Genomic DNA, 15,191 nt, shown 5'->3' with positions numbered 1-15,191 from the left:
TGAAGATTATGTAATTATATCACATAACTTCACTCAAAATCCTGGTATGTTTAATGTTATCGATATGAGAAATGGTTCTTCAAATCCACTGAATTGGAATACTAGCAGGAATGGAGACTGGCACCTTGAAGCAAACACTAGCACTCTGTATTACTTGGGTATGTATTCATTAGGTAGGAGTGCTTATTTTATCTAATGCTTTGTCTAAATGATGAGAAAAATTGCTTAATGGGAAAATGTGTTATACAGTGCCCTGTATACAGCAGGATTCAGTAAATGTTTGTTGAATAAAAGGACTGGAAACTCAACTTATGCTGGAAAAGGTCTTGAGTTGAATTAATAAACTTACATTATGTTTTGAGATAACACCAACCTGTTTACACATAGTCCTAATAGTTTTATTTCACAGAATTGAAGAAAATGAGTACAATGGAATCTAGAATATATTTTGTTTGCATTTTTATCATTTAATTATTTTTGGGAAATAAAAATATTTAAGAGTAAACTTTAACTAAATTCTAAAATATTCATATTTATCAAGATATTTTGACTATGTGCTTATTTTTCTATTTCTTAAATTTGTTGTACATATCTATGGAGTACAGCATTGAATATCCAAACCTGTGTGCAATGTGTGATGCTCAAAACAGGATAATTAGTATATTCAACATTATACAATGCAATCATTTTTCATAGACATTTTCCAATTTCTCACTACCTTCCCCTTCCCTGTTTCCCACCTCTGGTGGCCTCAGTTCTGTTCTTTTCTTTTGAAAGTTCAATGTATTATTGTGATTGTTGTATCTTTCTTTCTTTTTTATTGATTTGTTCATTTATTTTTTAGCTCCCACTTATGAGTAAGGACATGCGGTATTTCTCTTTCTGTACCTAGCTTATTGCAGTTAACATAATTTTCTCTAAGTTCATCCATGTTGCTGCAAATGGCAGAATTTTATTCTTTTTTTATGGCAGAATAGTATTCCATTGTGTATATAAACCACATTTTCCTTATCCAGTTATTCATGGATAGACATTTATGGTGGTTTCAATTCCTGGCCATTGTAAATTGAGATGCAATAAACAAGAGTGCATAGATCCCTTGACATGATGATTTCCATTCCTTTGGGTATATACCCAGCAGTGGGATTACTGGATCATGTGGTAGTTCTATCTGTAGTTGTCTGAGGAGCTTCATTACTGTCTGCCATAATGGCTGCACTAATTTACAGTCCCACCAACAGTGTAGGAGGGTTCCCCTTTCTCTGCATCCTTGCCAGCATTTGTTATTCTTTGTCTTCTTGATAATGACCAGTCTAACTGGTGTGAGATATCTCAATGTGGTTTTGATTTATTTGCATTTCCCTGATGCTGAGTGATATGCATTTTTTCATGTGTTTGTGGGCCATTTGTATGTCTTCTTTTCAGAAAAGCCTACTTAGCTTCTTTGCCCATTTTTTAATTGGGTTACTTTTTTTTACTGTTAAGTTGTTTGAGTTCCTCGTATATTCTGGATATAATCCCTTGCCAGATTCATAGTTTGCATATATTTTCAACCATTCTATAGGCTGTCTTTTCTCTCCATTAATGGTTTCTTTTGCTGTGTAGAGGCTTTTTAGTTTGATATAATCCCATATGCCTATTTTTTCTTTTGTTGCTGTGTCATATTCAGTGTTGGGGTTGTGTGAGTGCATCCACGGATTAGGCACTGGGGCACTTAGTGATTCCTTGCTGAGGTCAGTGACACAGTGTTTGGTTGCTGAGGACATGGGCAAGCTCTCAAGTTCTTGGGAGAAGTGCTTGGGTGCCCTGTTGCTCTTTGGCTGGGTGAGTGTTCCTGGGAGGGCTTGTTGGTACCCTAGTTAGTGTCCCATGACCTTGATGGGTGCACTGGTGTATACTGGAGCTCCTCAGTTTGAATGGGTGATCCTGGGGTGGGTTTCTCTTTCGTCTTTCGTATAAGCAGAGGTTCCTCCTGCATTCTTGGTCCTCCCGGTTGGAAGATGGGTTAATGGTGTTTGGGAATTTTCCTTCTTACTCTATTTGGATATCCTGGGTTTCTACACTCTTGGGGGGATTCCATGTTTGTCTTTCCCCAGATCAAGGCAGTCGTGTGGGCTGCACATGTACCTCCCACCCCCAAGGGTGCTACTGCCTGTGGCAGGGTAATTCCCCCTGTGGGTTGGGCCACTGGGTCATGGATCTGTGCTTGCTCACCTCTTTCCCCAGTCTCTACTAGTGACTCTCCTTGTGTCAATGAAGTTGAGTGTTTGGTGGGCCACCTACATGGTGGCCAGTGGCTGTGGCTGCTGCTGTAGTAGCGTACTGACCTTACCATGGCAGTGGCTATGGCAGTGGCTATGCTGGACCACCCACATGGAAGTGGTGTCTGCAGTAGTGGGGGGGGGGGCTGTGGGGGCTGCTCACAGCAGCTCCTGAGGTCCCTTGGCATGCTCCTGCCATCTGCTAACTGAGCTTCTTAATGACATACATTTTTGATGATTTCTCCATGCTTATTCCATACATTTGAATGATACCAAGTTGTTGTCTGAAGAATAATATTTTCCAAAATGCCATGATTCTGTTTACATTCAAGTACTTTGATCATCATATTAATTTAAATTACTTTTACTTCATTTTCAGTTTCAGGAAGAAATGACCTTCATGAGAGCCAGCCCATTTCTCAGACCCTGGATCCTGACGTGAAAGATGTTGTTATTAATTTCCAAGCTTACTGTTGTATCCTTCAGGATTGCTTTCCTGTACATCCCCCATCAAGAACAATTCCCAGGAAGCGGCCAGCCATATATAAGTATATGGGCCTTTTGTACTCAATACCCCTCAATATCTCTTGACATAATTATTTTCTTATGTCACTCTTCACTGAGATCACCATGCCTTCCTCCTGCACAAGGTCTTTAGGTCACAAAGTACTTCTACGCTTATTGCTTTGCTCCAGCCTTAAAACCACCCCAATGAGAAAATGGAAAAACCTCACAAAAATGATGTATGAAAGTTACTGGTAATCACACACTTACAGAATGTTAGGCTAGATGATTAAATCTGGACCAACTCCCTTACTGGATAGGTCAGACAGCTGAAGTCCAGTGACCATAAGTGAATTACCTGAAATCACAGAATTTATTGATGGCACATCCAGTACAGCACCAGAAACTGTCTCCTCATTAATCCAATGCTTTCTTAACAGAGGGTATTGCTTCCTCTAGAATAACCATCATGGTCAAATCTCATAATACAACTTATTTAATTTTATTTCAAATATTTAATTTCTAAATATATTTTAATTCTTCTGGTTAAAAAATAATGTTTCTATCTTTGTAACTTAGGGAGCTTTTTACCTTTATTTCTAATGTGAAACATCACTTTTTACCTTGTATTACAGAATCACCTACATAATGGTACTAGTACATTTTGGTACTAGTTTTTAAGACCCTTACAAGCATGATCCTGATCTGGTGTATATTTGTGTTCCTTATGCACAAATAATAATGATAAAATGGTGATGGTGGTGATAAAAACTAATGTTTAAAGGACACTTAATAGCCCACTATGGTGCATCAAGTACAATTCATGATATATATTAGGTGAATTACATTTCAAAATAAATAGATGCTGCAGTGGCTATTGTGTAAAGAAATAGTAGTTGAATTTGTTGATATATTTATTAAACCATTAAAGAAATTTGCTGAGCACCCACTGTGTGCCAGGCACGGGGGGTTCAATCATGACTAACATAACTGTGATCCCTGACTTCACCACACTCACATTCTGTCCAAAGAGACAGACCGCAAAACAGGCAAATAAACAAACAAAAATAGCAAACAGAAAATAAAGCATGTAAGTGTGCATTGTGATAAATATTATAAAGGAATAGTTTTGGGGCTGCAACAGAGAACATGGCAGAGACTGCATTTAAGTGCTGTGGTTTGGAGCAACCTCTCAGAGGAAGGGTCATTCTAGATGCAACCCCCAAAATGGGGAAGAACATGTGAAAGGCAGGAGAGGGGCATTTGAGAGCAAGGGAGTAATTTGTGCAGAGGCCCTGACACAGGCAGAGTGTGACATATCTAAAAACTGAGAGAATATCATTATGGCTGGACCCTAATGAGCAGGGAAGAGTGGCCCGGAGATGGTGTTGGAAACAGAACATGTAGATACTGCAGGATCTAAATACGGGAAACCTTTGAACTGTTGTAAGCTGGGAAGTGACATACTCCAAATTATATTTCAGAAAGACCACTTTTACTATTCTGTGAGGTCTGTGTTACAAAGGAACAGTAAAGAAAGGGAAGCTCATGAAAAGGCCATAGAGAGCTTTATAAGAGATATGGGCCGTCAAGCTTATTGACCAAAAAGCCCTTATACCTTCTAAAATAGATATAATTATTAAATATTTAATTAACTGTTATTATGACTAGCAAAGCAGATTTAGATTGGTCTAGGTCAGGATGTGATAAAGGTATATGATAATATGCTACATGTATATGTCATGGTATAGTTTCCTCCCCCTGTCCCCACCGCCCCCACAGTATGAGTTTTCCTCACTGGAAGTAGCTATAATTAGATTGATTAATTTGTATGATTCAAATAGCTATCAACCAAACAAATAGAATCTTGATCCAGAACTGGTACCTCAGAATTAGATGATAAAGCTCCAGATACGCAACACAAATGTTTAGTTTAAGAAGGATTGGTCTTTATTGATCATAACAGTGGGAAATAAGAAGAATGCATAATGTGCATAGTGATCGTGATAGTGCTCGTAGGATTAGGAATGAAGGACTATTAATATAGAGAAAAGCTAGATAAAATCAAGTATCGAATATGGGCAATGCTGGTCAGATTATTTAGATAGATAGATAAAGTCCTTTTAAAAATCTTCATTGAAATCGTTTCAGGAAACATCATCGTAGGATTAGGAATGAAGGACTATTAATATAGAGAAAAGCTAGATAAAATCAAGTATCGAATATGAGCAATGCTGGTCAGATTTTTAGATAGATAGATAAAGTCCTTTTAAAAATCTTCATTGAAATCGTTTCAGGAAACATCATGTGTTAATGTGAGTCTAAACTCAATTTAACCACTAGCCTCATTTTAAAACCCATTAAGGCAATTTTTTTAATAACAGGATTTTTGATCAACAGGTTTCTTAGTACTAGAAATTAAGTAATACAAATGTGTGATAAAAATATACATTTTAACCAAACAAACTGTATATTGGCCCTTTTGTAGAATTACAGGATTACTATCACAGAATTTTTGGGGTTTTTTTTTGCCTCTGATTGTGAATATTTTTCAATAGGAAAATATCAACTTTATAATAGTATCCTTTACAACAATTTGCATTGAGGTAGTTTCTAGAAAGCATATTGATGAAAAGTGGAGACTCTCTGTCCTTCAATGCATTTTTCATATTTATTTCAATTTAATATAGCCTTTACTCTGGATACAGACCTCCCACTCCCACCCTAGCCCGAGGGCTTAACCTTATTGATTCATCTTGCCAATTCAGACCATTCTTCCTGCCCCACCCTTCACAGAACATCACCAACCATTCTCCACCCACTTTCCTCATGCAGGGCTTAACCTTATTGATTCATCTTGCCAATTCAGAGATCATTCTTCCTGCCCCACCCTTCACAGAACATCACCAACCATTCTCCACCCACTTTCCTCATGAAATAGCACCAGGTATCAAGGGCTTTTAAATGGACAACCATGCATTTCTTTTCACTTTTCCACCATGCAAAATCTTACAAGGATATTGAATAATTTAGACGAAATTAGGGTATATCACAACAAGGATTTAGTGAAAGAAAAAGTGATTCAAATTGTGGATGGAAAGGAAATTTTCTTGAATGAAAAAAAAAAAACAATATATGTACTTTGTGTGTGTTGAGTATTTTACTACCTGTACATATTAGCTTGTTTATTTAATGAAATTATAAAGTATTTAATTTGAATTCTGTTATCCCCAAAACATCTAGTATAATGCAAACACCCTAAGGAGATGGTCATTAAATATATAGAGATAATAATTAATGGAAATACTTCTCTTTTCAGTTTATGGTCAAATGATTCTTTTTGGCAATCATCTCGAGAAAATAATTATACCATACCTCACCCAGGAGCAAATGTTATTATTCCTGAAGGTAAATATACAAACATAAATGAATACAATGCTTGTGTTTATATGACATTAATGCTGTGACAGGATAGATGTCACAGTAGTTAGGTTTCCACCTTTGTGCAGAGCAAATGTGAAGAGATGGGTTCTATTATTGCATCCTGGACATTAAACTTAGCCTTCTGAGTTTCATGTGGATTTAAACCTGGCTATTAACAATCACAGATTTCCTGGGAGAGACAGAAATCAATCATTCTGTGGAAAGATGGGTCATAAACTTCAAACCCAGGACTCACTGATAAGCTTGTCAGTGTTTTGTCATAGGCTGTAATCTGTGGATTATGTTATATTTCTTAAAGTGTTGTTTTATAGGAACATGGATTGTAGCTGACACAGATATGCCACCAATGGAAAGGCTTATTATTTGGGGGGTTCTAGAACTGGAAGATAAATATGATGTGGGAGCTGCAGAGTCTTCTTACAGAAAAGTTGTTTTGAATGCTACCTACATATCACTGCAGGTAAGAATGAGGGTCTTGTAATTTATATCCTTATTAATCAAATTCCAAAATGTAGATTTACTGAAATAATAATTAAAAAGCATACTCAATGGGTATGAATAAAAAACACAGCTGGCTCTAGTCCATGAAATGTGAGCCTCGTGTATGTCCAATATGTTTCTGATCTCCTTTAGATTGTGGACTAAACATCCCTTAAGGAGTAATTATCATGGTTCTCTTGACTGTGAGGTTTTCCCAGTTTTAATTCTATATTACACATTTGTATCATTGTTAGGTAAAGCTAAACTAACAGCTTGCTCTAACAGAATTCCTGAGAGTTCTGGAAAAAAATTTTAAAATGTAAGCTTCTTTTTAAAAAACAAACAATTTTTTAAAACAAATGGACATAGATGGAATTGTAAATTCCAAGAGAAGAGTAATAAAATGTGTCAGTTGTTTGGAACAATCACCTCATTCTCTCATAAGCCTCATATGGTCTTGAACATGTAACAGCTTAATCGGTTTAATTGTTCTGTCAGTCTTTTAACAATGTTCACGAAAAAGAACGGCCTAACCAAAAAGCTATTAAAGCACACTTAAAAAATAAAAAGTGGTTAGTAGCTTTTCTTGGAGAAAAGGTATAAAGTCCGTAAATTTGTTCTTTAAATGTTTTAAAGGTGCATAATATTTTGGTGAGATTTATGGGCTTTGAGGTAAATTGAAGCTACAATTGAATCCTTACCTCACTGTTTGTTAGTTGGGTAACCTTAGGTAAGTTATTTGATATCTTTCAACATCAGTTTTCTCGCCTGTGAAATAAGAATAATAATACGAATTTATGGGTATAGTGTAAAGGTTAAGTGACATAATACATGTGAAGTCTTACACGTTATACCTGACATAGAATCATCAAGTATTTAATGACAGCTATTGTTATTAATGATGATGGCTCCTAAATGGCATAGCTTGGATATAAGTGTCAAGAGTATATATTGTATATAATATAACATGTTCAGATATAGTATGGTCTATTTAAACACCACTAGTTTAGGTCTTGGAATATCTCAGTTTTAGGTCCATTTCTGACATTAAATAGACATTGAATTTGACATTAAAATCATTTAAACTACCTATCCCAAAGTGAATGGATTAAATTAAAGTCACTTCCAGTCACAATACCAGGTTTTTGTATAACAAAATTTATTTATTTTGACTAGGGGAGGCTACCAGTTACTTCTTAATTCCTTTTTTTATGGGGAAATTTTTTTCTGCTCAATGTTTAAATATTAATAATTTTCTGTTTCATTACAGGGAGGTAGATTAATTGGTGGCTGGGAAGATAATCCTTTTAAAGGAGAATTACAGATTGTTCTTAGAGGAAATCATTCTACCCCAAACTGGGCTCTTCCAGAAGGACCAAATCAAGGAGCAAAGGTCTTAGGTATGTGTCTCCAGATACCAAAAGGTATCATATCAGTTTTGAGAATCTACTTTAAAATAGACAGCAATAAGTTACTTATAAGTTCATGACGTCATGATGTTAGGATATCAGAAGCTTTTACAGACATTGATTTGTAGTAAAAGGTTACAAAAATAGCAGAGTTTTTAAAAATTAAATCACGTCACATTATACCATGTAGAAATAGATATAGACATGTATTTTTTTTTTTCCTTTTGTCTTTCCTTTTTGTCTGCACCTCGCTCAGCCAGTGAGCGGGAACCGGTCTGTATGTGGGATCCGAACCCTCGTTTATTTCAAAAGTAACACTTAAACAACATGAAGCAGTATCGAGAAAAAGTATTAAGAACAAATATATCTTTCCAATTCCCTCCCCCTTTAGGAAACTAGCATTAGTTAATTTTTTATCCATGCCTATACTTATATTACGTATACTGATTTGTGGTGACAGTATTATTCCTTTTATAAAAACATGGTCCAACTAAATATACTATTATGCAATTTCCTGTTTTCGGCTAACATATTATGGACATCTTTCCAGATCAATACTTACAAATCAAATTCCTCGTTTTTTTTTTTTTGACCACCCCGCAACCCTCGTCACGGTGTTGTCCGCACCGCGCTCAGCCAGTGAGTGCACTACCATCCCTATATCAGATCCGAACCCGCAGCCTCGGCGCTACCAGCGCCACACTCTCCCGAGTGAGCCATGGGGCCGGCTCAAATTCCTCCTTTTTATAGCATATTACTCTACTATATTAACATATTAAAATTTATTCTATCATTCCCCTATTAATGTATATTTGGATTAATTCTGTTTTTTTAATTTTTCAAAATATTGCTGTGGTAAATATTCTCATATATGTATCCTTATGTACTGACTTAAATTTCTGTGGACAAGTTTTCTAGATGTAGGACAAAAGGTCAGACTTCTTACACCGCCCTGAACACATAACCTCAATTCATTCTATTTATTCTAAAATGTTCAATTTCTTGTTAAAATATATTAAGGAACAGTTTCATTTTATACCTAACTCAGTACTGCGTAGTGAATAAATAGGAATGTGTTTTTGTCCTTCAGGAGTGTTTGGTGAGCTGGATCTTCATGGAATTCCACGTTCAGTTTATAAAACTAAACTCTCAGAAACTGCAGAGGCAGGTTCCAAAGTCCTGTCTCTGGTGGATGCTGTGGATTGGCAGGTAGAGAAAATATTATGTGGTGGAAAATGAATATATACAGTGGGTCAACTTAGCAAAGGTTATTTTCTCACTGGAATTTATTTTCTCATGTGATTGACCAGATGAGAAGTGTGTACTTTACAATTAGCTTGCAAAACCTGACCTGGTAACAGGCATTTAAAAATTGTGGTCTCAAAGGTCCTTCAGAATATATAAAGACCATTATGCATATATTAGTTATGAAAGAAAAATATGAAAAATTTTGGTTAAAAATATTCATTATAAATTCTTGCAAAACAGAAAATGTTATTATATTAAGTACTTTTTATTGTTATCTTGGTTACCTCTTCACTTCTAATTTGTGATTTTACATGTTAAGAATTTGGAAAGAAAACAAATACTGATGCCTAATGATACTCAAATTACTCTTGTGTTAAATGAGAGAGAGATTTTGGTCCAATATAAATGGTGGCAATTTCCATCTCTACTGCTCTCATAAGCTATATGAAAGCCATAGGGTCCACATCTTTTACAAACACTCTTTTTAATGCCAAAGGATCAAAGACATGGGTGGATTCTGTTTCCCACTCTTAGATCTCAGCCACTTTCCTTCTGGTGAGAACAAGCTTTAGAATCACAGAACAAAGAGAAACTTAGTCTGAGCAAATCAATACAAATCATCAAANATTTATTTCAATTTAATATAGCCTTTACTCTGGATACAGACCTCCCACTCCCACCCTAGCCCGAGGGCTTAACCTTATTGATTCATCTTGCCAATTCAGACCATTCTTCCTGCCCCACCCTTCACAGAACATCACCAACCATTCTCCACCCACTTTCCTCATGAAATAGCACCAGGTATCAAGGGCTTTTAAATGGACAACCATGCATTTCTTTTCACTTTTCCACCATGCAAAATCTTACAAGGATATTGAATAATTTAGACGAAATTAGGGTATATCACAACAAGGATTTAGTGAAAGAAAAAGTGATTCAAATTGTGGATGGAAAGGAAATTTTCTTGAATGAAAAAAAAAAAACAATATATGTACTTTGTGTGTGTTGAGTATTTTACTACCTGTACATATTAGCTTGTTTATTTAATGAAATTATAAAGTATTTAATTTGAATTCTGTTATCCCCAAAACATCTAGTATAATGCAAACACCCTAAGGAGATGGTCATTAAATATATAGAGATAATAATTAATGGAAATACTTCTCTTTTCAGTTTATGGTCAAATGATTCTTTTTGGCAATCATCTCGAGAAAATAATTATACCATACCTCACCCAGGAGCAAATGTTATTATTCCTGAAGGTAAATATACAAACATAAATGAATACAATGCTTGTGTTTATATGACATTAATGCTGTGACAGGATAGATGTCACAGTAGTTAGGTTTCCACCTTTGTGCAGAGCAAATGTGAAGAGATGGGTTCTATTATTGCATCCTGGACATTAAACTTAGCCTTCTGAGTTTCATGTGGATTTAAACCTGGCTATTAACAATCACAGATTTCCTGGGAGAGACAGAAATCAATCATTCTGTGGAAAGATGGGTCATAAACTTCAAACCCAGGACTCACTGATAAGCTTGTCAGTGTTTTGTCATAGGCTGTAATCTGTGGATTATGTTATATTTCTTAAAGTGTTGTTTTATAGGAACATGGATTGTAGCTGACACAGATATGCCACCAATGGAAAGGCTTATTATTTGGGGGGTTCTAGAACTGGAAGATAAATATGATGTGGGAGCTGCAGAGTCTTCTTACAGAAAAGTTGTTTTGAATGCTACCTACATATCACTGCAGGTAAGAATGAGGGTCTTGTAATTTATATCCTTATTAATCAAATTCCAAAATGTAGATTTACTGAAATAATAATTAAAAAGCATACTCAATGGGTATGAATAAAAAACACAGCTGGCTCTAGTCCATGAAATGTGAGCCTCGTGTATGTCCAATATGTTTCTGATCTCCTTTAGATTGTGGACTAAACATCCCTTAAGGAGTAATTATCATGGTTCTCTTGACTGTGAGGTTTTCCCAGTTTTAATTCTATATTACACATTTGTATCATTGTTAGGTAAAGCTAAACTAACAGCTTGCTCTAACAGAATTCCTGAGAGTTCTGGAAAAAAATTTTAAAATGTAAGCTTCTTTTTAAAAAACAAACAATTTTTTAAAACAAATGGACATAGATGGAATTGTAAATTCCAAGAGAAGAGTAATAAAATGTGTCAGTTGTTTGGAACAATCACCTCATTCTCTCATAAGCCTCATATGGTCTTGAACATGTAACAGCTTAATCGGTTTAATTGTTCTGTCAGTCTTTTAACAATGTTCACGAAAAAGAACGGCCTAACCAAAAAGCTATTAAAGCACACTTAAAAAATAAAAAGTGGTTAGTAGCTTTTCTTGGAGAAAAGGTATAAAGTCCGTAAATTTGTTCTTTAAATGTTTTAAAGGTGCATAATATTTTGGTGAGATTTATGGGCTTTGAGGTAAATTGAAGCTACAATTGAATCCTTACCTCACTGTTTGTTAGTTGGGTAACCTTAGGTAAGTTATTTGATATCTTTCAACATCAGTTTTCTCGCCTGTGAAATAAGAATAATAATACGAATTTATGGGTATAGTGTAAAGGTTAAGTGACATAATACATGTGAAGTCTTACACGTTATACCTGACATAGAATCATCAAGTATTTAATGACAGCTATTGTTATTAATGATGATGGCTCCTAAATGGCATAGCTTGGATATAAGTGTCAAGAGTATATATTGTATATAATATAACATGTTCAGATATAGTATGGTCTATTTAAACACCACTAGTTTAGGTCTTGGAATATCTCAGTTTTAGGTCCATTTCTGACATTAAATAGACATTGAATTTGACATTAAAATCATTTAAACTACCTATCCCAAAGTGAATGGATTAAATTAAAGTCACTTCCAGTCACAATACCAGGTTTTTGTATAACAAAATTTATTTATTTTGACTAGGGGAGGCTACCAGTTACTTCTTAATTCCTTTTTTTATGGGGAAATTTTTTTCTGCTCAATGTTTAAATATTAATAATTTTCTGTTTCATTACAGGGAGGTAGATTAATTGGTGGCTGGGAAGATAATCCTTTTAAAGGAGAATTACAGATTGTTCTTAGAGGAAATCATTCTACCCCAAACTGGGCTCTTCCAGAAGGACCAAATCAAGGAGCAAAGGTCTTAGGTATGTGTCTCCAGATACCAAAAGGTATCATATCAGTTTTGAGAATCTACTTTAAAATAGACAGCAATAAGTTACTTATAAGTTCATGACGTCATGATGTTAGGATATCAGAAGCTTTTACAGACATTGATTTGTAGTAAAAGGTTACAAAAATAGCAGAGTTTTTAAAAATTAAATCACGTCACATTATACCATGTAGAAATAGATATAGACATGTATTTTTTTTTTTCCTTTTGTCTTTCCTTTTTGTCTGCACCTCGCTCAGCCAGTGAGCGGGAACCGGTCTGTATGTGGGATCCGAACCCTCGGCGGGAGCGCCGTCACCCTCCCAAGTGGTGCACTGTAGCAGTGCGCCCCCGGGCCGGCCCTAGACATGTATTTTTTTTTTTCCTTTTGTCTTTCCTTTTTGTCTGCCCCTCGCTCAGCCAGTGAGCGGGAACCGGTCTGTATGTGGGATCCGAACCCTCGGCGGGAGCGCCGTCACACTCCCAAGTGGTGCACTGTAGCAGTGCGCCACCGGGCCGGCCCTAGACATGTATTTTTTAAAACCAAAATGTAATTTGTTACAAAGCTAACATTAACAAGTTTTCCAAATATATATTATTTCTCCAGTCTGGTTTTCTTTATAGTCTTTCCTTTATCTAAGCAATAATAGTCTTCATATTTTAGTGCTTTCCCCCTAGAAGGTAACTTTCGTACACATTACTCCATTTACAGTATTAATGAATAATTTGTGGATCTGCTGACTCTGATGTCAGTTTTCCATCACACCTGCTGCTGAGCTTTAATTTCTCATTTTCATTGGTATACTGTGCATACTCCTATTTGAGCCCTATAAGCAAAGAACCCGAAAAGGTCTAATTTAGTCACAATTAATAACTGCTTTTATTAATGCTACTGCATATTTATTTAGGATATACATGTGAGCAGCTGCTGCGATTGCTCTGCTGTACAATTTCTAAAAATGACACCCAGTAAATAAGGGTATCAAAAAAATGGCTTGAGATTGAATTAGTGAACTCACCACTGACAAATGTCCTGAGGCAGAAAAATTCAATTTAAAAAAATATGTATTTGCTTTCATGTGCTTATTTTTATTTCAAAAGTAACACTTAAACAACATGAAGCAGTATCGAGAAAAAGTATTAAGAACAAATATATCTTTCCAATTCCCTCCCCCTTTAGGAAACTAGCATTAGTTAATTTTTTATCCATGCCTATACTTATATTACGTATACTGATTTGTGGTGACAGTATTATTCCTTTTATAAAAACATGGTCCAACTAAATATACTATTATGCAATTTCCTGTTTTCGGCTAACATATTATGGACATCTTTCCAGATCAATACTTACAAATCAAATTCCTCGTTTTTTTTTTTTTGACCACCCCGCAACCCTCGTCACGGTGTTGTCCGCACCGCGCTCAGCCAGTGAGTGCACTACCATCCCTATATCAGATCCGAACCCGCAGCCTCGGCGCTACCAGCGCCACACTCTCCCGAGTGAGCCATGGGGCCGGCTCAAATTCCTCCTTTTTATAGCATATTACTCTACTATATTAACATATTAAAATTTATTCTATCATTCCCCTATTAATGTATATTTGGATTAATTCTGTTTTTTTAATTTTTCAAAATATTGCTGTGGTAAATATTCTCATATATGTATCCTTATGTACTGACTTAAATTTCTGTGGACAAGTTTTCTAGATGTAGGACAAAAGGTCAGACTTCTTACACCGCCCTGAACACATAACCTCAATTCATTCTATTTATTCTAAAATGTTCAATTTCTTGTTAAAATATATTAAGGAACAGTTTCATTTTATACCTAACTCAGTACTGCGTAGTGAATAAATAGGAATGTGTTTTTGTCCTTCAGGAGTGTTTGGTGAGCTGGATCTTCATGGAATTCCACGTTCAGTTTATAAAACTAAACTCTCAGAAACTGCAGAGGCAGGTTCCAAAGTCCTGTCTCTGGTGGATGCTGTGGATTGGCAGGTAGAGAAAATATTATGTGGTGGAAAATGAATATATACAGTGGGTCAACTTAGCAAAGGTTATTTTCTCACTGGAATTTATTTTCTCATGTGATTGACCAGATGAGAAGTGTGTACTTTACAATTAGCTTGCAAAACCTGACCTGGTAACAGGCATTTAAAAATTGTGGTCTCAAAGGTCCTTCAGAATATATAAAGACCATTATGCATATATTAGTTATGAAAGAAAAATATGAAAAATTTTGGTTAAAAATATTCATTATAAATTCTTGCAAAACAGAAAATGTTATTATATTAAGTACTTTTTATTGTTATCTTGGTTACCTCTTCACTTCTAATTTGTGATTTTACATGTTAAGAATTTGGAAAGAAAACAAATACTGATGCCTAATGATACTCAAATTACTCTTGTGTTAAATGAGAGAGAGATTTTGGTCCAATATAAATGGTGGCAATTTCCATCTCTACTGCTCTCATAAGCTATATGAAAGCCATAGGGTCCACATCTTTTACAAACACTCTTTTTAATGCCAAAGGATCAAAGACATGGGTGGATTCTGTTTCCCACTCTTAGATCTCAGCCACTTTCCTTCTGGTGAGAACAAGCTTTAGAATCACAGAACAAAGAGAAACTTAGTCTGAGCAAATCAATACAAATCATCAAA

At 35.5% G+C, this 15,191-nt stretch overlaps 1 protein-coding gene across 1 annotated transcript in view; it reads left to right on the top strand.

The window, feature by feature from the left end:
• LOC103606148 (fibrocystin-L) overlaps window positions 1-15,191 on the top strand; it is a gene marked incomplete at both ends in the record, with an annotated part of 125,955 nt that overhangs the window by 93,802 nt on the left and 16,962 nt on the right. Inside the window, 6 exons of the mRNA XM_008590740.1 lie at window positions 1-158; window positions 2,641-2,809; window positions 6,085-6,173; window positions 6,521-6,669; window positions 7,960-8,089; window positions 9,189-9,307. The exon at window positions 1-158 is cut by the window's left edge and continues 2 nt beyond it. Coding sequence (XP_008588962.1) covers window positions 1-158; window positions 2,641-2,809; window positions 6,085-6,173; window positions 6,521-6,669; window positions 7,960-8,089; window positions 9,189-9,307 — 814 coding nt within the window. The remainder of the gene's footprint in view (window positions 159-2,640; window positions 2,810-6,084; window positions 6,174-6,520; window positions 6,670-7,959; window positions 8,090-9,188; window positions 9,308-15,191) is intronic.

The sequence above is a fragment of the Galeopterus variegatus genome, unplaced genomic scaffold (genome assembly GCF_000696425.1).
Source record: "Galeopterus variegatus unplaced genomic scaffold, G_variegatus-3.0.2 Scaffold6346, whole genome shotgun sequence".
Classification (NCBI taxonomy): Eukaryota; Metazoa; Chordata; class Mammalia; order Dermoptera; family Cynocephalidae; genus Galeopterus; species Galeopterus variegatus.
Note: the sequence above shows the minus strand (reverse complement) of the source record. Positions and strands in the feature narration are given on the sequence as shown.